The sequence below is a fragment of the Tachyglossus aculeatus genome, chromosome 21, assembly GCF_015852505.1.
Source record: "Tachyglossus aculeatus isolate mTacAcu1 chromosome 21, mTacAcu1.pri, whole genome shotgun sequence".
Classification (NCBI taxonomy): domain Eukaryota; kingdom Metazoa; phylum Chordata; class Mammalia; order Monotremata; family Tachyglossidae; genus Tachyglossus; species Tachyglossus aculeatus.
In genome coordinates, this window is record NC_052086.1 from 28,045,684 (window position 1) to 28,071,065 (window position 25,382).

General features: G+C 44.8%; 1 protein-coding gene across 1 annotated transcript in view; it reads left to right on the plus strand.

Moving 5' to 3' along the window:
• The window catches only part of AACS (acetoacetyl-CoA synthetase), a 117,763-nt gene that overhangs the window by 81,641 nt on the left and 10,740 nt on the right, over positions 1-25,382 (plus strand). The window contains exons 11-17 of the mRNA XM_038763352.1: positions 2,453-2,517; positions 2,657-2,779; positions 7,662-7,775; positions 9,693-9,818; positions 15,570-15,639; positions 16,188-16,246; positions 25,065-25,267. Of these exons, the coding sequence (XP_038619280.1) occupies positions 2,453-2,517; positions 2,657-2,779; positions 7,662-7,775; positions 9,693-9,818; positions 15,570-15,639; positions 16,188-16,246; positions 25,065-25,267 (760 nt within the window). The remainder of the gene's footprint in view (positions 1-2,452; positions 2,518-2,656; positions 2,780-7,661; positions 7,776-9,692; positions 9,819-15,569; positions 15,640-16,187; positions 16,247-25,064; positions 25,268-25,382) is intronic.

Below are 25,382 nucleotides of genomic sequence, written 5' to 3' on the forward strand. Positions count from 1 at the left end.
CCTGTTAAGTGGTCCCCTTGAGGCCTGAAAGAATTTATGTATTTTTCATGTGCCTCATTTCTACCAAGGGAATAATAATCAACCGACTTGGCAGGATCAGGCCAGTGTGCTTTGATGATATTTTTTAAACATCTGAGAAGGAACACGACCTAGTGGATAGAGCATGGGCCTGGGATTCAGAAGGACCTGCGTTCTAATGCCAGCTCCCCCTCTGCTGTGTACCTTAGGCAAGTCACTTAACTATTTTGTGCCTCAGCTACCTCATCTGTAAAATGGGGATTAAGACCATGAGCCCAGTGTAGGACATGGACTGTGTCCAACCTTATCTTGTATCTACCCCGGTGCTTAGTTCAGTGCCTGACTCCTACTAAGTGCTTAACAAAAACCATAAAAAGCAAAAACAAACTGAAAACACTTGCCCTGTGCCAAACACTATGTTCCACATGGGGTAGATTAAAAAATAATCAGGTCAACATATTATAAAACAAAATGGTTGTGGTATTTATTAAGCTCTTGCAATATGCTAAGCACTGTACTAAGTTCTGGAGAATCAATCAATCAATCAATCGTATTTATTGAGCGCTTACTGTGTGCAGAGCACTGTACTAAGAGATGAGATAATCAAATCAGACAAGTCCCTGTCCCACGTGGGGCTCGCAGCCTAAGTAGGAGGGAGAACAGATAAGTAATCTACATTTTAAGATGAGGAAACTGGGGCCTTGAGAAGTTAAATGACTTGTCCAAGGACGCACAACAGGCAAGTAAAGGAGCTGGAATTAAAACCCAGGTCCTCTGACTCCCAGAAGCATGCTTTTTCCACTAGTTTATGCCGTTTCTCCAGTCATTTACTGATTGTCAGTAAATGTCATTTATTTCCAACAGGAAAACAGTGCAGGTAGAGGGCAGTGGGATTAAGTCCCTGGTAGTTTTGAACAAGGCATGGATGATACCACTAAGCTTCCTCATTCATCATCAATTGTATTTATTGAGCGCTTACTGTGTGCAGAGCACTGTACTAAGCACTTGGGAAGTACAAGTTGGCAACATATAGAGACAGTCCCTACCCAACAGTGGGCTCACAGTCTAAATCAATACTCATTGACAGTATTGATTTAGTGCCTGCTTTGGACAGAAAGAATTCTGTATTAGGCACTTGCTTCCTGGCATCGTGGCTTCAATGCCTGTGGTTCTGTTTTCGAATTTGGCTCTGCTCCCCAGATCCAGTTGTCTAATGTGAGTAGTTTGAGTGCCTGTTTTTCCCTAAGATGTGTCGCTAGAAGCCTGCACAGAAAACAGCATTGCAGTAACAAAGTAGTTTTTAGGAAACACAACAACGGTGCGGTTTGCTCACGAAAACAGCTTGGTCCCTAATTTGGCTAATCTCACACTGAATTGGCCCACAGCCGATCGCATTGTCAGAAATTGTTATAAACAGCAACTGGGACCAAGAGAGTGTGGCTTTGTGTTTTTATAAAGATTATAAATCTGATTCCTCAAATGTAAGTCTTGTCAGTTATTTGCTCTCCCTGACGATTAGAATTTGTGACATGGGCCCACCAGGCAGGGCAGCTGTGTTTCCTTTCCAATCCAGGAGTAACATTTTTAATGGAAAAAAAGCACATCGTTTGTCTTCATGCTGTGTAGTCTCTGGGCAGATATCAGCATTGTCCTGTGCGTTTCGGAGATTTAGTCGACTTGGGAGGAAAGCTTTGCTGCTTATTTTCCCATTTACACCTGCATTTTAAAAAATCTGGAGAGCATCATTAAAAGGAAAATACATCAAAATTTATCTTTCTGAGGTTTGATTTTTTTTTCTACTGGGACGCTGAGGTCATTTGAGGGTTTTAGGAAAAAAAAGTCATTTTTGAAAGAACTCACATCCAGATAAAATGTTAGGGAATGAAGGAGAATTCCATCCAACGTTCGCAAAAACAGGAGCTTGGGCATGGTATCTGTATGATATATGTATTTATTTTATATACATGTATAAAATATACATATATACACACACACACACATACATGCTTAAAAAGTTACTACATGCTTTTCTTAAGAGGAGGCATCCATCACATCAGTGGCCCATCCCGTGGTGGAGCATGAGATGAGAATTTGAGGGGCTCTGACTTTATGTTTTCCCCTTGGAAATGAAATAATCCCCGAGGCAGTTCAAGCTAGGTACGATTGTGTTAAAATGGGAGTAGAAGATTAAGTTCCGTGAAACAAGCGATCGTGAAGCTTTAAGCTGTAGACTTGAGTGGACGTGAAGGCCTATCAGCTTGGCCCAGGCTCCGTGAAATACCTAAAGGGAAAATTAAACAGCAGTGATGAGGATTCATTTGGAAATAGACCACCAGCTATGGGAAGATTCCATATTTGAAATGTCAGACTCCTTAAAAAACTTTCCCTTTTTTCCCACCCCTCCCTACCCACCTATGCCTTTCCTCACTCCCAGGATCACTATTCTTGGAACGGGTGCCAAATGGCTGGCTGTGTTGGAAGAGAGAAACTTGAAACCAGGTAAATACACTTCCCTAGCCTTTTGGGATTCATATTGCAACCAAGGAAATGGAGTAAAATGTTTTTTTTTAAAAAAAAATCCAATTTAAATATCATTTACACTTTTATATTCCAATCTATTTGTTGTTCTTCGCTGTAGCGGAAACCAATAATCTTCAGACCTTGCACACGATCCTGTCAACGGGGTCCCCGCTGAAAGCCCAAAGCTACGAGTACGTCTACAGGCACATCAAGAACGGCGTCCTCCTAGGATCCATCTCAGGTGATTCTTGCTGCTCTGAGCGGGAAGGGTGCAGAGGATGAAGTTCTGGGTTCGAACCAAAGCAGGACTTTCCATTCCTGAGCAGGGCAGGCTCTGTCTCATACTGGTGCGTTCAGGATCGAGCCAGGGTGAGGACCCCACCCAGACATGGTGGTGACTAGGGGGGCTGAGAATAAGAATTTATGGTATTTATAATAATAATAATAAGAATAAGAATAAGAAATTATGGTATTTGTTAAGCGCTTACTGTGTGCCAAGCACTGTTCTAAGTGCTGGAGTAGATCCAAGGCAATCAGGTTGTTCCATGTGGGGCTCACAGTCTCAGTCCCCATTTTACAGATGAGGTAACAGGCACAGAGAAGTTAAGTGGCCTGCCCAAGGTCACACAGCAGACAAGTGGCAGAGCTGGGATTCAAATCCATGTCCTCCGACTCCCAAGCCCGTGCTCTTTCCATTAAGCCGTAAATAATAATGATGATGGCATTTAAGTGCTTGCTAAGCACTGTTCTAAGCACAGGGGAGGTTACAAGATGATCAGGTTGTCCCACGGGGGGCTCACAGTCTTAATCCCCACTTTACAGATGAGGTCACTGAGGCCCAGAGAAGTTAAGTATCTATAGTACATATCTATTCTATTTATTTTATTTTATTTTGTTAATATGTTTGGTTTTGTTCTCTGTCTCCCCCTTTTAGACTGTGAGCCCACTGTTGGGCAGGGACCGTCTCTCTATGTTGCCAATTTGTACTTCCCAAGCGCTTAGTACAGTGCTCTGCACACAGTAAGCGCTCAATAAATACGATTGATGATGATGATGAAGTGAAGTGACTTGCCCAGAGCCACCCAGCTGACAGCTGGCGGAGCGGGGATTTGAACCCGTGACCTCTGACTCCAGAGCCCGGGCTGTTTCCACTGAGCCACGCTGCTTCGCTGCTTTTTATGATGTGATATTTCCTTCCGTTCTTGCAGCTGACCAGGTTCTGGAAAAGCCCAGTTTTGTAAGCCGCCTGTTGCGCTTCCTTTCTTCAACAGTGTGGGCTGGGGGCCTGGCCTGAGATCTAGGTTTCAAGGTGACGGGGACACGAGTGCTGTGCAATCCAAGCTACTGCTGCGGCTCTGTTCTGCTTTTATTACCACATTTACTCACATAATTGCCTCAAGTACTTAAATAGAAGCAGCGTTGCCCAATGGTTAGAGCACGGCCCTGGGAGTCAGAAGTATCTGGGTTATAATCAATCAATCAATCAATCAATCGATCGTATTTATTGAGCGCTTACTATGTGCAGAGCACTGTACTAAGCGCTTGGGAAGTACAAATTGGCATCACATAGAGACAGTCCCTACCCAACAGTGGGCTCACAGTCTAAAAGGGGGAGACAGAGAACAGAACCAAACATACCAACAAAATAAAATAAGTAGGATAGAAATGTACAAGTAAAATAAATAAATAAATAAGTAAATAGAGTAATAAATATGTATAAATATGTATAATAAATATGTATAAATATAATCCCAGCTCTGCCACTTGTCTGCTGGGTTACCTGGGGCAAATCACTTTACTTCTCTGGGCCTCAGTTACCTCAGCTGTCAAATGGGGATTAAGACTGTGAGCCCCATGAGGGATAGAAGGACTGTGTCCAACCTGATTTGCTTGCATTCATTCATTCCTTTTTTTATTCATTCAGTCATATGTAGACTGTGAGCCCACTGTTGGGTAGGGACTGTCTCTATATGTTGCCAACTGGTACTTCCCAAGCGCTTAGTACAGTGCTCTGCACACAGTAAGCGCTCAATAAATATGATTGATGATGATGATATTTATTGAGTGCTTACTGTGTGCAGAGCACTGTACTAAGCACTTGAGAGAGTACAATAATAATGATAGCATTTATGAAGTGCTTACTATGTGCAAAGCACTGTTCAAAGCGCTGTGGAGGTTACACGGTGATCAGGTTGTCCCACGGTGGGGGCTCACAGTCTTCATCCCCATTTTCCAGGTGAGGTAACTGAGGCACAGAGAAGTTAAGTGACTTGCCTAAAGTCACACAGCTGACAAGTGGCGGAGCCGGGATTTGAACCCATGACCAATCAATCAATCAGTCAATCGTATTTATTGAGTGCTTACTGTGTGCAGAGCACTGGACTAAGCACTTGGGAAGTACAAGTTGGTAACATATAGAGACAGTCCCTACCCAACAGTGGGCTCACAGTCTAAAAGGGGGAGACAGAGAACAAAACCCAACATATTAACAAAATAAAATAAATAGAATAGATATGTACAAGCAAAATAAATAGAGTAATAAATATGTACAAACATATACACAGGTGCTGTATATATAACACACACATTCCTGCCCACAATGAGCTCATGGTCTAGAGTATCTACCCTAGCACTTAGTACAGTGCCTGGCCCATAGAAGCGCTTAACAAAGGCTATTATTATTATTATTATTATTATTATTATTATTATTATTATTATTACTACAACTTTGGAATAGAGCAGGCGGTGATCTGGAAACCAGACCCTCCAGATCACGGAGGGCTGCATGCAGGCAAATGGAACAGTTCACTAAGGGGGTAAATCAAGCAGTTGGATGGCTTGACTGTACGGAAAGATGGGCCCGATCATCATCGATCGTATTTATTGAGCGCTTACTACGTGCAGAGCACTGTACTAAGCGCTTGGGAAGTACAAATTGGCAACATATAGAGACAGTCCCTACCCAACAGTGGGCTCACAGTCTAAAACTGTGGCCCGATGGTTACCAGGGCGTGCCACCTCACTGTGTGGCATGCTGCGTGGAAACAGCCGGGGTCTTGGTTTGGAAAGATGGTTCGTTTGGGCCGGGAGCCAAAGCCCTGAACCCTTGCCATCCCTGGACTTTTGCACAAGAGGCTGAAACAAGGGATTCCTCCGAGACGATTTCCATTTAGGTGACAACAAGCTTGCCGTGCTGGGAAGCACCAGAGGCAGAAACTGTTTCAGACGTGATCCTGAATTACTAGTCATAGTGATCTTTATGGTATTTGTTAGGCACTTACTGTTCTAAGCGCTGAGGTAGATACAGGTTGAGTAGGTGGGACGGAGTTCCTGTCCCACGTCAGGCTCACAGTATAAGTAGGAGGGAGAACAGGTATTGTATCCCCATTTTACAGTTGAGGAAACTGAGGCACGGTGAAGCGACTTGCCCCGGGTCACACAGCAGGCGAGTGATGGAGCCGGGTTTAGAACCCAGGTCCTCTGGCTCCCAGGCCCGTGAGTGTTTGTTTTCAACCGTGTGTGTGTGTTTGTGTGAGACACACCGTACTCTGTGGTCTTAACTGTTGGTGGATGTATGTATATATGTATGTATGTTTGTACATATTTATTACTCTATTTATTTATTTATTTATTTTATTTGTACATATCTATTCTATTTATTTTATTTTGTTAGTATGTTTGGTTTTGTTCTCTGTCTCCCCCTTTTAGACTGTGAGCCCACTGATGGGTAGGGACTGTCTCTGTATGTTGCCAATTTGTACTTCCCAAGCGCTTAGTACAGTGCTCTGCACATAGTAAGCGCTCAATAAATACGATTGATGATGATGATGGAGGCTCTATTTTTCCCCATTATTAAGTGGATGTAAACCAAAGCGGATGTTCCTCCGCTATTAGCTTTTGGGAGTTCCCGGACCCAGGCTTCCACCAGTCAGTCAATCAATCAATCAATCAATCAGTAGTACTTATTGAGAGCCTCAGAACACAGAGTTCCCAACCAGGAAGGGGCTGGGCAAGGTCATCTTGCCCATCTCCCTGACTTTCAACAAGGCTGCGCTGAGTGGTTCACAGAAATGCTGTTCATTCATTCATTCAATCGTATTTATTGCGCGCTTACTGTGTGCAGAGCACTGTACTAAGCGCTTGGGAAGTACAAGTCGGCAACATATAGAGATGGTGCCTACCCAACAACGGGCTCACAGTCTAGAAGGGGAAGACAGACAACCGAACAAAACATGTAGAGAGGTGTCAAAATCATCAGAACAAATAGAATTAAGGCTATATGCTCATCATTAACAAAATAAATAAAATAGTAAATATGTGCAAGTAAAATAGAGTAACAGGAAAGATGCTCATGGTGATGTACAAGTAAATATGTACAAGTTAAATAGAGTAACAGGAAAGATGCTCATGGTCATGGTTCCAGCTTTGATGTTCCAGTTTACACAAGCCGAGCTTCTAAGGTTTTCTGTATAATAATAATAATAATAATAATGATGATGATGGTATTTGTTCATTCATTCAATCATATTTATTGAGCGCTTCCTGTGTGCAGAGCACTGTACTAAGCGCTTGGGAAGTACAAGTTGGCAACACATAGAGATGGTCCCTACCCAACAGTAAGCTCATTAAGCGCTTACTATGTGCCAAGCACTGTTCTAAGCGCTGAGGGGGATACAAGGTAATCAGGTTGTCCCACGTGGGGCTCACAGTGTTAATTCCCATTTTACAGATGATGTAACTGAGGCACAGAGAAGTGGAGTGAGCCCACTGTTGCGTAGGGACTGTCTCTATATGTTGCCATCTTGTACTTCCCAAGCGCTTAGTACCGTGCTCTGCACACAGTAAGCGCTCAGTAAATACGATTGATTGATCGATTGGAGTGACTTGCCCAAAGTCACACAGCTGACAAGTGGCGGAGCCGGGATTAGAACCCATGACCTCTGACTCCCAAGCCCGTGTTCTTGCCACTAGGCTATGCTGCCTTATGGGAAGGATCGTTCTTGCTCAGTTTCACACCATCTTCTGGGTTTTTAGGGTCCATTTTTTTTTTTTTTGCATGACTGCAGAAAAAAACAATCACCCCACCAAAGGATTTTGAATTTTCCCCCTCCTTGTCTCCACAGGTGGCACCGACATCATCTCCTGCTTTATGGGTCAGAATGTCGCGATCCCGGTGTACAAAGGAGAGATCCAGGCCAGAAACCTCGGCATGGCGGTGGAGGCCTGGAACGAGGAAGGTGATTCTCGTCAGAGCGCTTGGGCCCGAGGGGAAAGCGTGTGACCTGCAGGCCGTGAGACTCGCCACCAAATTCGTTCTGGGTTGTGAAGTTTCTGTGGGTCCGTGCCGGCTTGTGAACCTCCTGACAGCGTGGCTCAGTGGAAAGAGCCCGGGCTTTGGAGTCAGAGGTCATGGGTTCGAATCCCGGCTCCGCCACTCGCCAGCTGTGTGACTTGGGGCAAGGCACTTAACTTCTCTGTGCCTCAGTTCCTTCATCTGTAAAACGGGGATCCCTCTGCCCATCCGCCAAGCTAGCTCTCTTCCTCCCTCCAAGGCCCTGCTGAGAGCTCACCTCCTCCAGGAGGCCTTCCCAGACTGAGCCCCTTCCTTCCTCTCCCCCTCGTCCCCCTCTCCATCCCCCCCGCCTTACCTCCTTCCCTTCCCCACAGCACCTGTATATATGTATATATGTTTGTACAGATTTATTACTCTATTTATTTATTTTACTTGTACATACCTATTCTATGTATTTTATTTTGTTAGTATGTTTGGTTTTGTTCTCTGTCTCCCCCTTTTAGACTGTGAGCCCACTGTTGGGTAGGGACTGTCTCTATATGTTGCCAATTTGTACTTCCCAAGCGCTTAGTACAGTGCTCTGCACATAGTAAGCACTCAATAAATACGATTGATGATGATGATGATGACTGTGAGCCCCACGTGGGACAACCTGATCAACTTGTATCCCCCCAGCGCTTAGAACAGTGCTTTGCACATAGTAAGCGCTTAACAAATGCCATCATCATCATCATCCTGACCTCCCTTTTTTCTTTTTTAAAAAAAAAATGGTATTTAAGACCTCACCGTGTGTCAAACACTTTTCCAAGCGCTGGGGTAGGTACCAGTTAATTAGGTTGGACACAGTCCCTGTCCCAAGTGGGGCTCGCAGTCTAGGAGGGAGTAAGGGTATTTAATCTCCATTTACAGTTGAGGAAATTGAGGCACAGAGAAGTAAAGTGACTTGGAGAAGCAGCGTGGCTCAGTGGAAAGAGCCTGGGCTTTGGAGTCAGAGGTCATGGGTTTGAATCCCGGCTCCGCCACATGTCTTCTGTGTGACCTTGGGCAAGTCACTTAACTTCTCTGAGCCTCAGTTACCTCATCTGTAAAATGGGGATTAAGACTGTGAGCCCCACGTGGGGCAACCTGATCACTTTGTATCCCCCCAAGCGCTTACAACAGTGCTTTGCACATAGTAAGCGCTTAACAAATGCCAACATTATTATTATTACTGCCCATGGTCACATAGCAAGCAATTGGCAGAGGTGGGATTAGAACCCAGGTCCTCAGACTCCCAGTCCTGTGCTCTTTCCACTAGGCCATGCTGCTTCTCTCCCTCAGCTCCCCTCCCGCCACCTCACAACCTTTTGCCCCGGTGCTTTGCACATAGTAAGCGCGTAATAAATGCCGTCATTATTATAAGTGTTTTACCACCTCCATTTTCCTGGACTTTCCCAGTAGTCCTCTGCCTTAGTGTACGGTATCACTGCCCAGGGTATGTTTTAGGGACTATGACGAGCATTCATTAAGGGAGTGTTTGATGGCTTGACCTCCTCCTCCCCAGTTTGCTGCATTCCACAGAGAAAAAACCCTGAGAATTAGCTTTCGTGTGCTTGCCTAAGGCCACAGACCCCTCTCCTGGGTCTCCCCACCGCCCCTGGGAATGCAGTGTGTAGGCAATGTTTTTTTTTAGGGCTTCATGAATTAATCGCAGCGGGTGCTTGTGACGCTCTGATTCATTCCCGTAGTTTTCACTGTTCTCCAGATTCCCCTCACCACGTTTGCTCTGAGACCTTTAATGTCTGTTTTGCAGTAAACCAGCGGAAATAATGCCGGCGAAAAACTTCCACGGTAACTTGTTTTTCCGTCCTCCTCAAACCAGGAAAACCGGTCTGGGGAGAAAGCGGTGAGCTGGTATGCACTAAACCAATGCCCTGTCAACCCACCCACTTCTGGAATGATGAAAATGGGAGCAAATACAGGAAAGCTTATTTCTCTAAATATCCAGGTAGGCAGAGAACCTGTCTGGGTGATTCATAACCGGGGTTTAAGCTCTGATGTTATTTCTCCCTCCCCCCAAGTAAGCAGGCTGTGACTCTGCCGACACATCCTTCGTTCTGCCGGTGGGGAGGTAATGAATTTTTGATAAATATCTTGGCATGTTCTGCTTGAAGCCTGGGAATGAAGCTGTAATCTGGATTTAGTTTAATTTAATCCACCCCCACCCTTCCCCTCCCTCCCTCCTTCCCCCCGCCACCCGCCACGGAGAGAGTCCCTCCTTACCCAGCGCTGCTGCCGCTAAGCAGATCTGGCCCTGACAGATTGTCAACGTGGGCTGGTTCCATGCCATTCCTCTTTCAGGGTTTATTCCCATCTTGAGAGAAATTAAATGCGCCAGTGCCCTTTTTTTTTTTTTTCCCTTTTTCCTTTTTGTCAGACGACATCGGGCGGCCATTACAAAGGCGTAACTCGAACGAGTGGTTTTCTTGGGGGGCGGTGGTTTACGGCTGTGTGCATTATTCAGTTGCTCAGATCGACATCCTGGTGTTTAATTTTTTGAGTGGTGCCTTGCACCGAAGAGGCTGTCCAATTATTTAAAGCTCCACTTCCAGGGTCCCCCTTACTTTATTTCATAAGCAGTGTCAAGTTATTGCTGCTCTATAATTCATAATTTAGCAAGCCTTCTGTTCCAGAGTTATTTATGCTAACGGCTTTCTCCAATCTCTGAAAAGGTAATTTGGTTTCCCCTAAGCCACATGGTGAGAATCAGAAAATTGCAAACATCTTTTGGTCATAACGTCTTTTGTAGATGCCCCCAATTTTTTTCCATGTATTGCCTGTGGGAAACACCCAGTCCCAAGTTTTGTGTTTATTGGGAACTTGATGTATGGAGTGAGTGAACAATATTGTAAAGAATACTGCTGAACAGTGAAGTGCTGACTCTTTCTTTCATCCATTCATTCAGTCATATTTATTGAGCGCTTACTGTGTGCAGAGCACTGTACTAAGCGCTTACTTCGGATAAGCGCCTTGGTGGATGTGAACCAAAATTGGATTTTGCCATTTTGGACTATTGTTTGTCCAATTGTTTGGTTACGTATATACAGACACATGTATGTGTGTGTGTGTGTGAATATTTATTATTCTTAGTAATCATATTTATTGAGTGCTTACTGTGTGCAAAGCACTGTACTACTAATAGTAATGTTGGTATTTGCTAAGCACTTACTATGTGCCAAGCACTGTTTAAGCACTGGGGGGGATTCAGGGTAATCAAGGTTGCCCCACGTGGGGCTCACAGTTTTATTCCCATTTTACAGATGAGGGAACTGAGGCACAGAGAAGTGAAGTGACTTGCCCAAAGTCACACAGCTGACAAGTGGCAGAGGCGGGATTAGAACCCGTGACCTCTGACTCCTAAACCCAGGCTCTGTCCGGTGAGCCATGCTGCTTCTCTGTAATAATAATGGTGGTTTTTGTTTAGTGCTTACTATGTGCAAAGCACTGTTCCAAGCGCTGGGGTAGATACAAGTGAATCAGGTTGTCCCACGTGGGGCTCCCAGTTTTAGTCCTCATTTTACAGATGAGGTAACTGAGGCGCAGAGAAGTGAAGCGACTTGCCCGAAGTCACACAGCTGACAAGTGGCGGAGGTGGGATTAGAACCCACGACCTCTGACTCCCAAGCTCGGGCTGTTGACACTAACAGCTGCTTCTCTAAAATCAATCAATCAATCGTATTTATTGAGTGCCTACTGTGTGCAGAGCACTGTACTAAGCGCTTGGGAAGTACAAGTTGGCAACATATAGAGACAGTCCCTACCCAACAGTGGGCTCACAGTCTAAAAGCAATCAGGTGCAAAGGGAATCAGCACAGATCTCTCACTAACCAACAGATCTCTCGCTTCTCCCCAAATATCTCCCCTGTCCCTTCTTTCTACACCAGCTGTTTTCATTCATAACTTCAATCAACCTCTAATAATAATAATAATAATAATAATAATAATAATAATAACAACAATAATAATAATAATAATGATGTTTTTTGTTAAGGTTAACATCAGACACCTTCCCGGCTCACAATGAGCTCAGAGTCTCTATATATTTGGGGGAGGGTTCTAATTGAGCTAGCCTCGGATTAATTGAGAAGTTGGTTCAAATGCCAATTAGATACGATAGCTTTGACCTCCGTCTTCACTTGTCTAGATATGTAACCTCATTGCTGTGACCTCCAGTGGTTTTTCCAGCATTATTCCTGCTTGAAGGCTGTTTTGCTCATGTCTTACTAGATCAGATGCCAGTAGCACATTGTGGAATAAAAACAGTCTCCGCTCAAGGAGCCCAGAATGGCATGAGCAGGAATTCGGAGGAGCAGAGAGTGTGGAAGGGCCAAATCGAACTGTAAAAGGGACAGATGTTAAACTATTTTCAGGCATCTATGTGATAGAAAGGCTGTGTCACACCAACAAAGTTATTGAAAATGACTTGAGGGAGAATGAAAAGTGGTTATTATGTTATTTATTGAGTCATAGAAGTTCAGTCCAGTCTAAAAACTGGAAACATCTTCGGTCATCTCTTCCCATAGCCAGCACTTGGCCAGAGTTCTTAATCCAGCAATGATCACAAAAAGGCAATCGTTGGGAAACTGTCATCCTGACCTGCAGAAAAGTAATAGCCATCCCTTAAAAAGTGGGCAAGTCTAGTAGAAGTGTTGACATTTGGGCTTTGTCTCCTGGGCTGTGTTTTTAGGGGTCCTGCTTTGTTATTATGAGAATTCAGACTACAGACGTGTTGCGGGGGCGGAGGGGAAGGGGAGCGAGTGAGCAAGTGGTTGGTTGAAACCCCCTACTCTGATAGAGGAATTGAGATTTTTGATTTGATTTCCATCCCTTACAAACTCGGGGGCTTTTTTTTTAGTTTATATGAAAAGATCACACCGAGCTGAAGCAAACTGCAGTTGTATTCTCTTGCATCATCAGTTTGGTTTTGCAAGAGATTGGTGCTCTTGGGAGAGGTGTTTTCCAACCGATGGGTTTTTTTGCGAAGGACTCTCATTTTCATGTTTCTTGCTTGTTCCCTGGGCCTTGGTAATTACAGTACAGTCTCCTAAACAGAACAGAAAAACAAGAGCTTTCCCACGGAACAGAAGGGAGACCTGAATACACGTGGACAATAATGCATCTGGGTGATGCCAGCAACCCAAATTCCGAAATCAGCAAGGATTACAGTCTGTCACAGGCTCTGCCACACAGCCCCGCATCTCTCAGAACTTCTGTTTTCATTCTTTGGCTTTTCTGAGTGCCGTAAAATTTGCTTCAAGCTCGGAGTTGGCCTGTAATTTGTCGGTGCAGAAATTGATGTTTTCGAGTGTGAAAATCTTTTATTTAAAAGCAAACCAAAATGGAACGGTCTTATTTCTTTAACTTGGGGAGGAAACAAAAGCAAATAGCACGTTGCTTAGATCTTGCATCTTTTCAGCTCTGCTTCACCACCAAGGGGAATCTGAGCAGAGGGATTTCATAACAACCACGAATAATGTGTCCCGCTCTAGTATGTGAAGCCAACCGTCTTGCAAGCTGACAGTCAGCAGGCCAATTAGATGACACTTTCCCCATGTGTGTTTGTAAGAGGGTGAGGGACATTTAGGTGTGGGAGAGAATAGTAATAATAGTAATGGTGATGACATTTGTTAAGCACTTACTATGTGCCAAGCACTGTTCTAAGCACTGGGGGGGATACAGGGTAATCAGGCTGTCCCACATGGGGCTCAGTCTTAATCCCCATTTTACAGATGAGGTAACTGAGGCCCAGAGAAGTTAAGTGACTTGCCCAAAGTCACGCAGCTGACAAGTGGCGGAGTCGGGATTGGAACCCATGACCTCCGACTCCCAAGCCCGTGCTCTTTCCACTGAGCCATGGTAGCCGAGAGCACTGGAACTTTATCATCATCATCAATCATATTTATTGAGCGCTTACTGTGTGCAGAGCACTGTACTAAGCGCTTGGGAAGGACAAGTTGGCCACATATAGAGACAGTCCCTACCCAGCAGTCCCTCCCCTTTCTCCCAGATGAATGCTAACCCTAGTAAGCTGGTTTGAGTCTCTTATTGTGACTTTCTGTGTAATCTCTGAATGTCAATCAGTAATATGTACTGAACAATTACTCTGTTCAGAGCACTAAACTAATCACTGGGAAAGTACAGTAGAGTTAGTAGACACGATCTCTGCTCTCGAGGAGTTTACAGTCCAGCAGGGAAGACAGTAAAATAAATCACAGGTAGGGGACAGCAACAGAATGCCAATCAGTAATATGTACTGAACAATTACTCTGTTCAGAGCACTAAACTAATCACTGGGAAAGTACAGTAGAGTTAGTAGACATGATCTCTGCTCTCGAGGAGTTTACGGTCCAGCAGGGAAGACAGTAAAATAAATTACAAGTAGGGGACAGCAACAGAATGTCAATCAGTAATATGTACTGAACAATTACTCTGTTCAGAGCACTAAACTAAGCACTGGGAAAGTACAGTAGAGTTAGTAGACATGATCTCTGCTCTCGAGGAGTTTACAGTCCAGCAGGGAAGACAGTAAAATAAATTACAGGTAGGGGACTGCAACAGGGTTTAAACATATGTACTTAAGGGGACAGGTGGAGTGGTTGGTTAGTATCAATCAATCAATTGTATTTACTGAGCGCTTACTGTGTGCAGAGCACTGTACCAAGTGTTTGAGAGAGTCCATTATAACAGAGTTGGTAGACATGTTTCCTGCCCACAGCGAGCTTACAGTGTAGGGGGGAGACGGACATTAATATAAATAAACCACAGATACGTACATAAGTGCTGTGGGGCCGCTGAGGGATGGGTGAAAAACAAGCAAATTCAAGTGCTTAGGTGACGCAGAAGTGCTGGAGTGTCCCTGGTAGGGTGGGGAGATCAGGGAAGACCTCCTGGAGGAGATGTGATTTTTAGAAGGGCTTTGAAGATGGGTAGAGCAGTGGTCTCCCGAATACCAATTCCTCAGTTGGCAGCCTGCAAAGGTGCAGTCGCCCATCACATGTAACCTGTGGCCAGCAAGGAGTCCAGGCAGTACCTTCTTTACAATGTTCTCTTTCCCCTCTCCTTCCTCCCCCGCTCCCTAACGGGGGTTGAGGACAACTCACCCTGATCTTTTGGAAGTTCAGCTAGGAAAAGATCTATTAATTTTTGCTCTCTTCCCTTCCTCAGCAACCCCTTCTTCTTGTTCCTCTAGAGCCTTTTGAACAAGAAATCCATCCGAGAACACCAGCAGAATGCAAAGGAGAGGAAATATAGCCTATTTGGAAGTGAGGGAGGAAAACTCTTCCAAAAAGGAGCACTGGGGGCTGGGGTGGGTTAATGACGGCCTGAGTGGGTGGTCATTTTAGGATGTCTAGTTACCAACTAAGCCTAGGTACATTGGTGGGATTTTAGAGGACAGGTGGCATTCTTCAGCGGGAAGCACCGAGAGGACACTGTTGCTTGGCTTGGCTCCCAGTGGTAGGGTTACCTGTTTCCAGGGAATATAGGCTTTTCTGGAGAGTCATAGAATGATCAGACTATATAAAGGAACATGTGTTCCTCTGAGAATTCTCGCCTTCGTGCGGCACCCCCTCCCTTCCCAGTCTGGGCAAATACTCCGAAAGCACCTTATGGGGGGTCTCATGACATTCCTCTCGTTGGAAAATGAACAAGAAAACCAAACAAGGGGAGGAAACTTACCTACTCTGTCTCCTTTGGACAGGTGTGTGGGCCCATGGTGACTACTGCAAGATAAATCCCAAGACTGGAGGAATCCTTATGCTTGGCCGAAGGTAAGGTGTTGGCTATTCTTATTCAGAAGTCTTTCTGGAGCTCATAGGAAGTCTGTTAGCTGGTGATGGGCTCAATGTTAGATTTAGTAGTGAGGGAGGGCTTAGTTTCCTGGCACTGTACATAAGCACAGTCTGGAGCTCTGGAGAGTGGGGAAACCTGGATGTTCTGCCTGTCAATCAATTAGTGGTATTGAGTGCTAACTGTGTGCAGAGCACCATACTATGTTCTTGGGAGGGTACAATACAATAGACCCTACTGGAAGATGGCACTGGCCATGGTCCAATTGGCCACCCAAGTTCCTTGTGCCCATGGGGCAGCAGCTGGGACTTTAAACTGGGAAAAACGGATGGGTGGCAGGATGTCATGGAGGAAAAAGTGTAACGATCTGAATCTCTGCACACTTTGTGGATGGTAGTTTCAAAGGAGAGCGCGGCAATTTGTGGCTGGCCCGGTGTTTATGAATGGTGGGGTCTGAAGAAACTTGATTGCACCGTGCTCATGAATCAGTAATTGTGCATGATTTTTCCTTTTTTTTCTTTTTCTCCAGCGATGGCACACTAAACCCAAATGGAGTCAGGTTTGGCAGTTCTGAAATCTATAACATTGGTATGCATTCCGTTTTATTTCTCAAGTGTTTCTACATCCTGGAATCTGAGCTGTAGACTGAGCCCCCTCCTTCCTCTCCCCCTTCCCCCCCCCATTCCCCCCACCTTACCTCCTTCCCCTCCCCACAGCACCTGTATATATGTATATATGTTTGTACGTATTTATTACTCTATTTATTTTATTTGTACATATTTATTCTATTTATTTTATTTTGTTAAAATGTTTTATTTTGTTCTCTGTCTCCCCCTTCTAGACTGTGAGCCCACTGTTGGGTAGGGACCATCTCTATGTGTTGCCAACTTGTGCTTCCCAAGCGCTTAGTACAGTGCTCTGCATGCAGTAAGTGCTCAATAAATACGATTGAATGAATGAATGAACAAGGGGGAATATTGCCTGGTAATAATGATCAGAGCAGCTGCAGTAGAAAAAGTAGTAATATTAGTAACATTTATCGAGCACTTATTATTAGTATTATTATTGATAATAATTTTGATGATATTTGTTAAGCGCTGGGAGGCACAGAGATGTGAAGTGACTTGCCCAAGGTCACACAGGGTACAGGTGGTGGAGCCGGGATTAGAACCCAGGTCCTACTGACTCCCAGGACAGTGCTCTATCCACTGGGCTATGCTGCTTCCCTACTTGGTGGGGTGCACTCTATGGGAAGGTTTGAATAACAAAATGACACTTTCCCTGACTGCAAGGAGTTTACATTCTAACGGGGGAGACAAGATATTTACAATTTGAGTGGTCAAAATAATTAATTGAGTACCTGAATGCTAAGAATGGTATAAATGAGTTCATAAAGTGCTAGAAGAGACTGATGAGATGATAGGGCTTAGGGTGCTGGGAAATTAATCTGGAAAAGCTTGATTGGAGAAAGTGGGATTTTAGGTGGGCTTTGAGCCTGGAGAGAGCTGAGCTCTGTCTCCTGTGGGGAAGAAGAGAATTCAAGCGATGGGAAAGTATCCCACACAGGGTTTGTACTGTTAAAGAGGTAGGGAGAGCAGGTGTCACACCTTCACTGAGAAGTAGCATGGCCTAGAGGATAGAGCATGGACTTGGGAGTCTAGAAGGACAGGACTTCTCTGTTGACGGCACTACCATCCTTCCCGTCTCACAAGCCCGCAAACCTTGGTGTCATCCTCGACTCCACTCTCTCATTCACCCCTCACATCCAAGCCATCACCAAAACCTGCCGGTCTCAGCTCCGCAACATCGCCAAGATCCGCCCTTTCCTCTCCATCCCAACTGCTACACTGCTCATTCAAGCTCTCATCCTATCCCATCTGGACTACTGCACCAGCCTTCTCTCTGATCTCCCATCCTCGTGTCTCTCCCCACTTCAATCCATACTTCATGCTGCTGCCTGGATTATCTTTGTCCAGAAACGCTCTGGGCATGTTACTCCCCTCCTCAAAAATCTCCAGTGGCTACCAATCAATCTGCGCATCAGGCAGAAACTCCTCACCCTGGGCTTCAAGGCTGTCCATCCCCTCGCCCCCTCCTACCTCACCTCCCTTCTGTCCTTCTCCAGCGCAGCCCGCACCCTCCACTCCTCCGCCGCTAATCTCCTCACCGTACCTCGTTCTCGCCTGTCCCGCCATCGACCCCCGGCCCACGTCATCCCCCGGGCCTGGAATGCCCTCCCTCTGCCCACCCGCCAAGCTAGCTCTCTTCCTCCCTTCAAGGCCCTACTGGGAGCTCACCTCCTCCAGGAGGCCTTCCCAGACTGAGCCCCTTCCTTCCTCTCCCCCTCGTCCCCCTCTCCATCCCCCCATCTTACCCCCTTCCCTTCCCCACAGCACCTGTATATATGTATATATGTTTGTACATATTTATTACTCTATTTATTTATTTATTTATTTTACTTGTACATATCTATTCTATTTATTTTATTTTGTTAGTATGTTTGGTTTTGTTCTCTGTCTCCCCCTTTTAGACTGTGAGCCCACTGTTGGGTAGGGACTGTCTCTATATGTTGCCAACATGTACTTCCCAAGCGCTTAGTACAGTGCTCTGCACACAGTAAGCGCTCAGTAAATATGATTGATGATGATGATGATGATGACTACACTTGTCTTCTCTGTGGCCTTGAGCAAGTCGCTTGACTTCCCTGGGCCTCAATTACCTCATCTATAGAATGGGGATTTAGACTGTGAGCCCCATGAGGGACAGGGACAGTGATTAGCTTGTATCTACCCCAGTGCTTAGCAGAGTGCTTGACACGTAGTGAGCGCATAACAAATGCCATTATTATTATTATTCACTGATGCCAGGTGCACACGAACAACCATTTCATCCCTACACTGAACCTGCTTTTGGATTGTGTTTCATCACAATGGAATCATGTTGTGGGAAGACTATCCCCTAATTTTCCCATAGTATTACATCTAAATCATGAAATGAAATCACACGATGTAGTGTAAATGTCCATTTTCATATTTCGAATGGATTCTAAAGTTAAGCAGCCAGCGGATGTAGATCTCAATATCGAACACGATTTTATGTTCAAATTTAAAAACTTCGAATCCATCAGAAATGGGAGCTAATACCTGTGATCTCCCAGGTTCTGGGATAAGGCTCTGTCTTTGGTATCCTGGGCAAGTCATCAATCCTTGGGAGATAATGTTAGACACTGGTCTCAGATTCAAGTATTTTTGTGAGACCACAAAAGCTTCCACCTTGCAAAGTACTTAGAAAGAGAAACCTTAGAAAGGAGCCCTTCACCAGTCCAGGGATTCAAAAGGAATAAAGGAGATGTGGAATCGAATCTGTCTACATGTTTTGTTTTGTCGTCTGTCTCCCCCTTCTAGACTGTGATCCTGTTGTTGGGTAGGGATCGTCTCTATATGTTGCCGACTTGTACTTCAGTCAATCAGTCAATCATATTTATTGAGCACTTACTATGTGCAGAGCACTGTACCAAGCGCTTGGGAAGTACAAATTGGCAACATACAGAGACAGTCCCTACCCAACATTGGGCTCACAGTCTAAAAGGGGGAGACGGAGAAAAAAAAACCGAACATACTAACAAAATAAAATAAATAGAATAGATATGTCCAGGTAAAATAAATAAATAGAGTAATAAATGTGTACAAACATATATACATATATACAGGTAAAGTCACACAGCTGACAATTGGAGCAAAGGGAGCGAGTTGGGGCAACAGTGACGGGGCCGAGGAAAAGGGGGGCTTAGTCTGGGAAGGCCTCTTGGAGGAGGGGAGCCTTCTGTAGTTTATGGATGAGGAAACTGAGGCCCAGAGAGGTGAAGTGACTTGCCCAAGGTCACAGAGCAGGCAAGTAGGCAAGTATGTTTGGTTTTGTTCTCCGTCTCCCCCGACAGTGGGCTCAAAGGCCTTCTGAAAACCCCTCTTTTATTTAAACCCGTATAGCCACCTCGGTATTCAGGCGTGTGTCGTCCTATCGGTTATTTATTGCTAGTTATCGCAATCTGCTCATCTTCCCCTGCTCACTCGCTTGCCCCCTTAGATTGAAAGCTCCAAAGCCAGGACGTCCTGGAAGGGTATGCTATTTGTCCCAAGCGCTTAGTACAGTGCTCTGCACACAGTAAGCGCTCAATAAATACGATTGATGATGATGATGAACTCCAAGCCAGGGAGGAGAGGGGAGACAAAGTGAAGCAGCGTCGCTCGGTGGAAAGAGCCCCGGCTTGGGAGTCAGAGGTCATGGGTTCTAATCCCGGCTCCGCCACTTGTCATCTGTGTGACTTCGGGCAAGTCATTTCACTTCTCTGGGCCTCAGTTACCTCATCTGTAGCATGGGGATTAAAAGTGTGAGCCCCACATGGGACACCTGACTACATTGTACCCCCCCCCCCCCCCCGCCCCCAGTGCTTAGAACAGCGCTTGGCACATAGTAAGCGCTTCACAAATGCCATTATTATTATTATTATTATTATTATTATTATTATTACTTCCTCTTCACCAGACCATGTCCCTTGCTTTCATTCATTCAATCATATTTATTGAGCACATACTGTGTGCAGAGCACTGTACTAAGCGCTTGGGAAGTACAAGTTGGCAACATATAGAGACGGTCCCTACCCAACAGTGGGCTCACAGTCTAGAAGGGGGAGACAACAAAACAAAACATATTAACAGAATCAAATAAATAGAATAAATATGTACAAGGAAAATAAATAGTACAGTGCTCTGCACACAGTAAGCGCTCAATAAATACGATTGAATGAATGAATGAATCCAAATTCAAAAGAGAACTCTGCCCGAGTCTTTTGAATCAATTCATCAGTGGTATTTATTGAGCTCTTACTATGTGCAAAGCACTGTATTAAGCTCTTTGAAGAGCTGTAAAACCCTGTTTACACGTCTGCCAACAAATAGAATTTTAAGCAGTGATTCAATAGAGTGCAAGAAAGTAAATCCAAGTAGAGATTTAATGGCACAAATGATAATTTAAAGCAGAAAATCCCAAAATATGTCACCAGCCCTCCCCCCTTCCCCCCTATGGCCTGCCTTCCCATCAGCTTAATTGTTCTCTTACCATGTGCTTCTGAGAGCTGAAGAAAGAAGCCCCTTACTCCACCAACACTAGGAGAAAAAAGAAAGATTTTTGTCTCTGTCCCTTGGCCCCTCTCCAGTCAGTTAAATTTACTGAATGCTTACTGGTTGCAGAGCACTGTACTAAGCGCTAGGGAGAGTAAAATATAACAGAGGGTGTAGACAAGTTCCCTGCCCTCAACGAGTTCAAGAACTTTGAGGACTTGGCCCTCCCTGTCAAAGACCCACTCCTTATTCTGGTACAAAAAGAAAATATAATTCCTCCTTCCCTTCTCTACCATTCCCTTGCCAACTTTAAACAGGACTTCTGGATGTTTTGAAAACACACCTCTTTCACCAAAGACTGACCCTAATGCAACTCATCCTAACAATTTATAAATCATTCATTCATTCATTCATTCAATCGTATTTATTGAGCGCTTACTGTGTGCGGAGCACTGTACTAAGCGCTTGGGAAGTACAAATTGGCAACATATAGAGATGGTCCCTACCCAACATCAGGCTCACAGTCTAGAAGGGGGAGACAGACAACAAAACAAAACATATTAACAAAATAAAATAAATAGAATAGTAAATATGTACAAGTAAAATTATGTTTTGTCCCCTAAGCTATTGGGGATTCCCACCCTCTCTTGCACTTACGTACAAATCTTTAAGCTTATTGAGACCCGGGCAGGGATCATGTCCATTAGCTACTGCATTCTCCCGAGTCCTTAGTACAGTGCTCTGCATGGAGTAAGGACTCCATAAATGCTGATGGTGGAATAGTGTTCATGGTTGATTTTTTTTTTTTTTTTTTTTGGTGGGGGTCTACTTTTCAAGGGACATCCTTCGTAAAGAGTTTCATAGGAAGGCTCTGGAGAGAACTGTGAAAATATTGGCTGGATCATTTCTCTAGTGAAGCTTTGGGAACACTTACAGTCTCAGTTCAGAGAAAACAGGAACGGAGCGAGGAACACTGGTGCCGCCCTTGGCCATTAACTTCCCCTTTTAGCGTATGTCTCTGGGTGCTTGGCTTCTCCAAGCATGGCTGATCAAGAGTTGTTAGCAGTCTAAATATCTCTTTAGTGGTAAATAAGTCAGAAGGTGTCCTCAGGGGACCCGCTTGCACTCAGTGAGCCCGACTGGGTCACATTGAAGATTTGAAAACTGGGCTACAGTGTTGGCTGAATCTTGTTTCTTTTGCTGCTAGAAAGCAAATGCTGTTAATGAAGCTAGTCCTGCCTCCCACCCTGGCAACAGTGTAGAGCCCACCGTGATCGGGCGTGGAAGCAGGCCAATCCCACCACCCACAACAAGTCCTTCACTCACAGTTCTTCATTCTTTCTTCATCCCCATTAATTTTCCTCCTGGGAGATGGGGCTCCCATAGGAAAATCTTGGAGAGGAATCCCCCAGTCAGCTCTCAACTCCAGGTGCCCATCACATCCTCAAATCTGAGCCTGACTTTTGCTTCCCGGAGGTAGCGTGAAGCAGGGAGAGATTAGTTGGCCTAGAAAGGCAGCTTGGGGCTGAGAGTCAGGACAACTGGATCCTAATCCAAACTCTGCCCAGTGGTTTGCTTGGTAACCTTGGATACATTGCCTACTCACTGTGGTCCTCACTTGGAGAATAAGATACTTGGTCTCTCTACCTTTTGAACTAGGATTCTTAGGTGGGGTAGGAACTGTGTCGGATTATCATATGATCTGCGCTTCTACTTAGCACAGAATAAGAGCTTAATAAATACCGTAGCTAACCATAACTGGTAGCCGCAGCGTGGCTTAGTGGAAAGAGCTTGGGCTTGGGAGTCAGAGGAGGTGGGTTCTAATCCTGGCTCCGCCTCTTGTCTGCTGCATAATAATAATAATAATAATAATAATAATAATAATGATGGCATTTATTAAGCGCTTACTATGTGCAAAGCACTGTTCTAAGCGCTGGGGAGGTTACAAGGTGATCAAGTTGTCCCATGGGGGGCTCACAGTCTTAATCCCCATTTTACAGATGAGGTAACTGAGGCACAGAGAACTTAAGTGACTTGCCCAAAGTCACACAGCTGACAATTGGCAGAGCCGGGATTTGAGCCCATGACCTCTGACTCCAAAGCCCGTGCCCTTTTCCACTGAGCCACACTGCTTCTCTAACCTTGGGTGAGTCAACTTCCCTGAGCCTCTGTTACCTCTGTAAAATGGGGATTAAAAGGGTGAGCCCCATGTGGGGCAACTTGATTACCCTCGATCTACCCCAGCGCTTGGCATATAGTAAGTGCTTAACAAATACCATTATTATTATTATTATTTGTAATAAAGTATTTCTAAAAATGGGTCTGGGAAAGCCATGGATCATTGCTAAGGATTTGAGAGCAGGGGAGGCAGAAGAGAACTCTCCATGGTGCTCCCACTACCATTTTTAGAATTTGTCAGTCAATCAATAGTATTTATTGAACGCTTACTCTGTGCAGAGTATTGTATTCCAGAGCTGTGGTCCTGGAGCCTGCCGATAGGAATGGTCAAAAGTGAAGGGAAGAGTCATGAACCTTTGCAAGTGACTCGTTGACCTGCATTTGGCCCAAAGGCTTGCCCACTGTTGGGTAGGGACTGTTTCTATATGTTGCCAATTTGTACTTCCCAAGCGCTTAGTACTGTGCTCCGCACATAGTAAGCGCTCAATAAATACGATTGATGATGATGATGATGATGGTTACTCCATGATGTGGAATTTTAACCTTTGTACCTGGACCCCTGAGGACAATAAAGCAGAAAATATGCCCCGTTGTCGCTTCACCCTTCTTTCCTGGCTCCTGTTCATCTTACCGACTACCCTTCAGACACTTATGGAGTCATCAAGGAGGAATTGTGCTTCCTACAGAATGACTGTCAGAGAAAATATGGAATGTTTTCTGAGCAGCCAACTATCCAGTAGTGGGAGGCAGGGAGAGCATAGGAAACAGAAGTTCCCAGATCATGTCCCAACCCTGTTTTTCCCTATCATTTCAGTCTCTCCCTATCTCCATACCATTTTTTTTTTAACCAGAGCTGCTCATAGTAGCTGTATATATGTATATATCTGTATATATGTTTGTACATATTTATTACTCTATTTATTTATTTTATTTGTACATATCTATTCTATTTATTTTATTTTGTTAGTATGTTTGGTTTTGTTCTCTGCCTCCCCCTTTTAGACTGTGAGCCCACTGTTGGGTAGGGACTGTCTCTGTATGTTGCCAATTTGTACTTCCCAAGCGCTTAGTACAGTGCTCTGCACATAGTAAGCGCTCAATAAATACGATTGATGATGATGATGAGTAGCGGTAGTAGTAATAGTGTTTATTAAATCTTTGCATGCAGGGCACTTTACCAAGTGCTGGGAAGATATACTTCTGAAGGGCAGAAAGTAAGATGTACAGGAGTGAGGAAGGATGGGTGGAGCAACGTATTTTCTGATTTATTGGCTTCATGGGTCCAGTTACAAAGGTTGCAACATATTTTCTGATATATTGGCTTCATGGGTCCAGTTACAAAGGTTGAAATTCCATATTATGGAGTAACCATGAGCCTTTGGGCCACAAGCGGGTCAATGGGTCACCTTTTTTTTGTTTTTTTTTACCAGAGGTGCTCCTAATAATAGTAGTAGTAATAGTATTTATTATGCCTTCGGTGCATGCAAGGTACTTTACTAAGTACTGGGAAAATATACATAGGTTAGGGTTAGATACCATCCCTGGCCTGCTATATGATAATCTAAGGAGCAACATGGACAGGTTTGAGTTTGACTCCCACTTTCCGTACTATGTCTGTTAACCATGCAGGGTAGGTGCTAGAACAGTGCTCTGCACATAGTAAGTGCTTAATAAATGCTATTACTGCTACTACTAAAGGATTTATAATAATAATTATGATATTTCTCAGGTGCTTACCATGTGTCAAGCATGGTTCTAAGCTCTGGGATGGATACAATGCAATAGAGCACGGGTGTAGGAATCAGAAAGACCTGAGTTCTAATTCTGGTTCCGCTCCTTGTCTGCTTTGTGACCTCGGGCAAGTCACTTCACTTCTGGGCCTCAGTTTCCTCATCTGTAAAGTGGGGATTAAGGGTGCGAGCCCCATGTGGGACAGAGACCGTGTTCAACCTGATTAGTTTGAATCTACTCCAGCGTCTAACTCATTGCCTGGCACATAGTAAGCCCTTGATAAATACCATAAAGAAAAACAAAAAGAAATCTGGATTGTAAAACCCAGTGCTTGAGCTGAGGAAAATGACAGGGCTCTGTGTGTGGCTTTTCTGTTCCAGTGGAGGCTTTTGAAGAAGTGGTGGACAGTCTCTGTGTCCCCCAGTACAACAAGGATGGAGAGGAGCGGGTGATCCTGTTTCTGAAGATGGCCTTGGACCACACGTTCAGCCAGGATCTGGTGAAGAGGATCAGGGATGCCATCCGCGTGGGCCTCTCCGCCCGGCACGTTCCCAGCCTCATCCTGGAAACCAAGGGCATCCCGGTAAGTCATGGAACAGTCTTCCCAGGCCCACGCACCCAGGAAGCCGTTGCCTCGAAGAAATGCGTTCATGGTATATATAGAGCTTTTCTAGATTGCTTAGCAACTTTTCCTCACC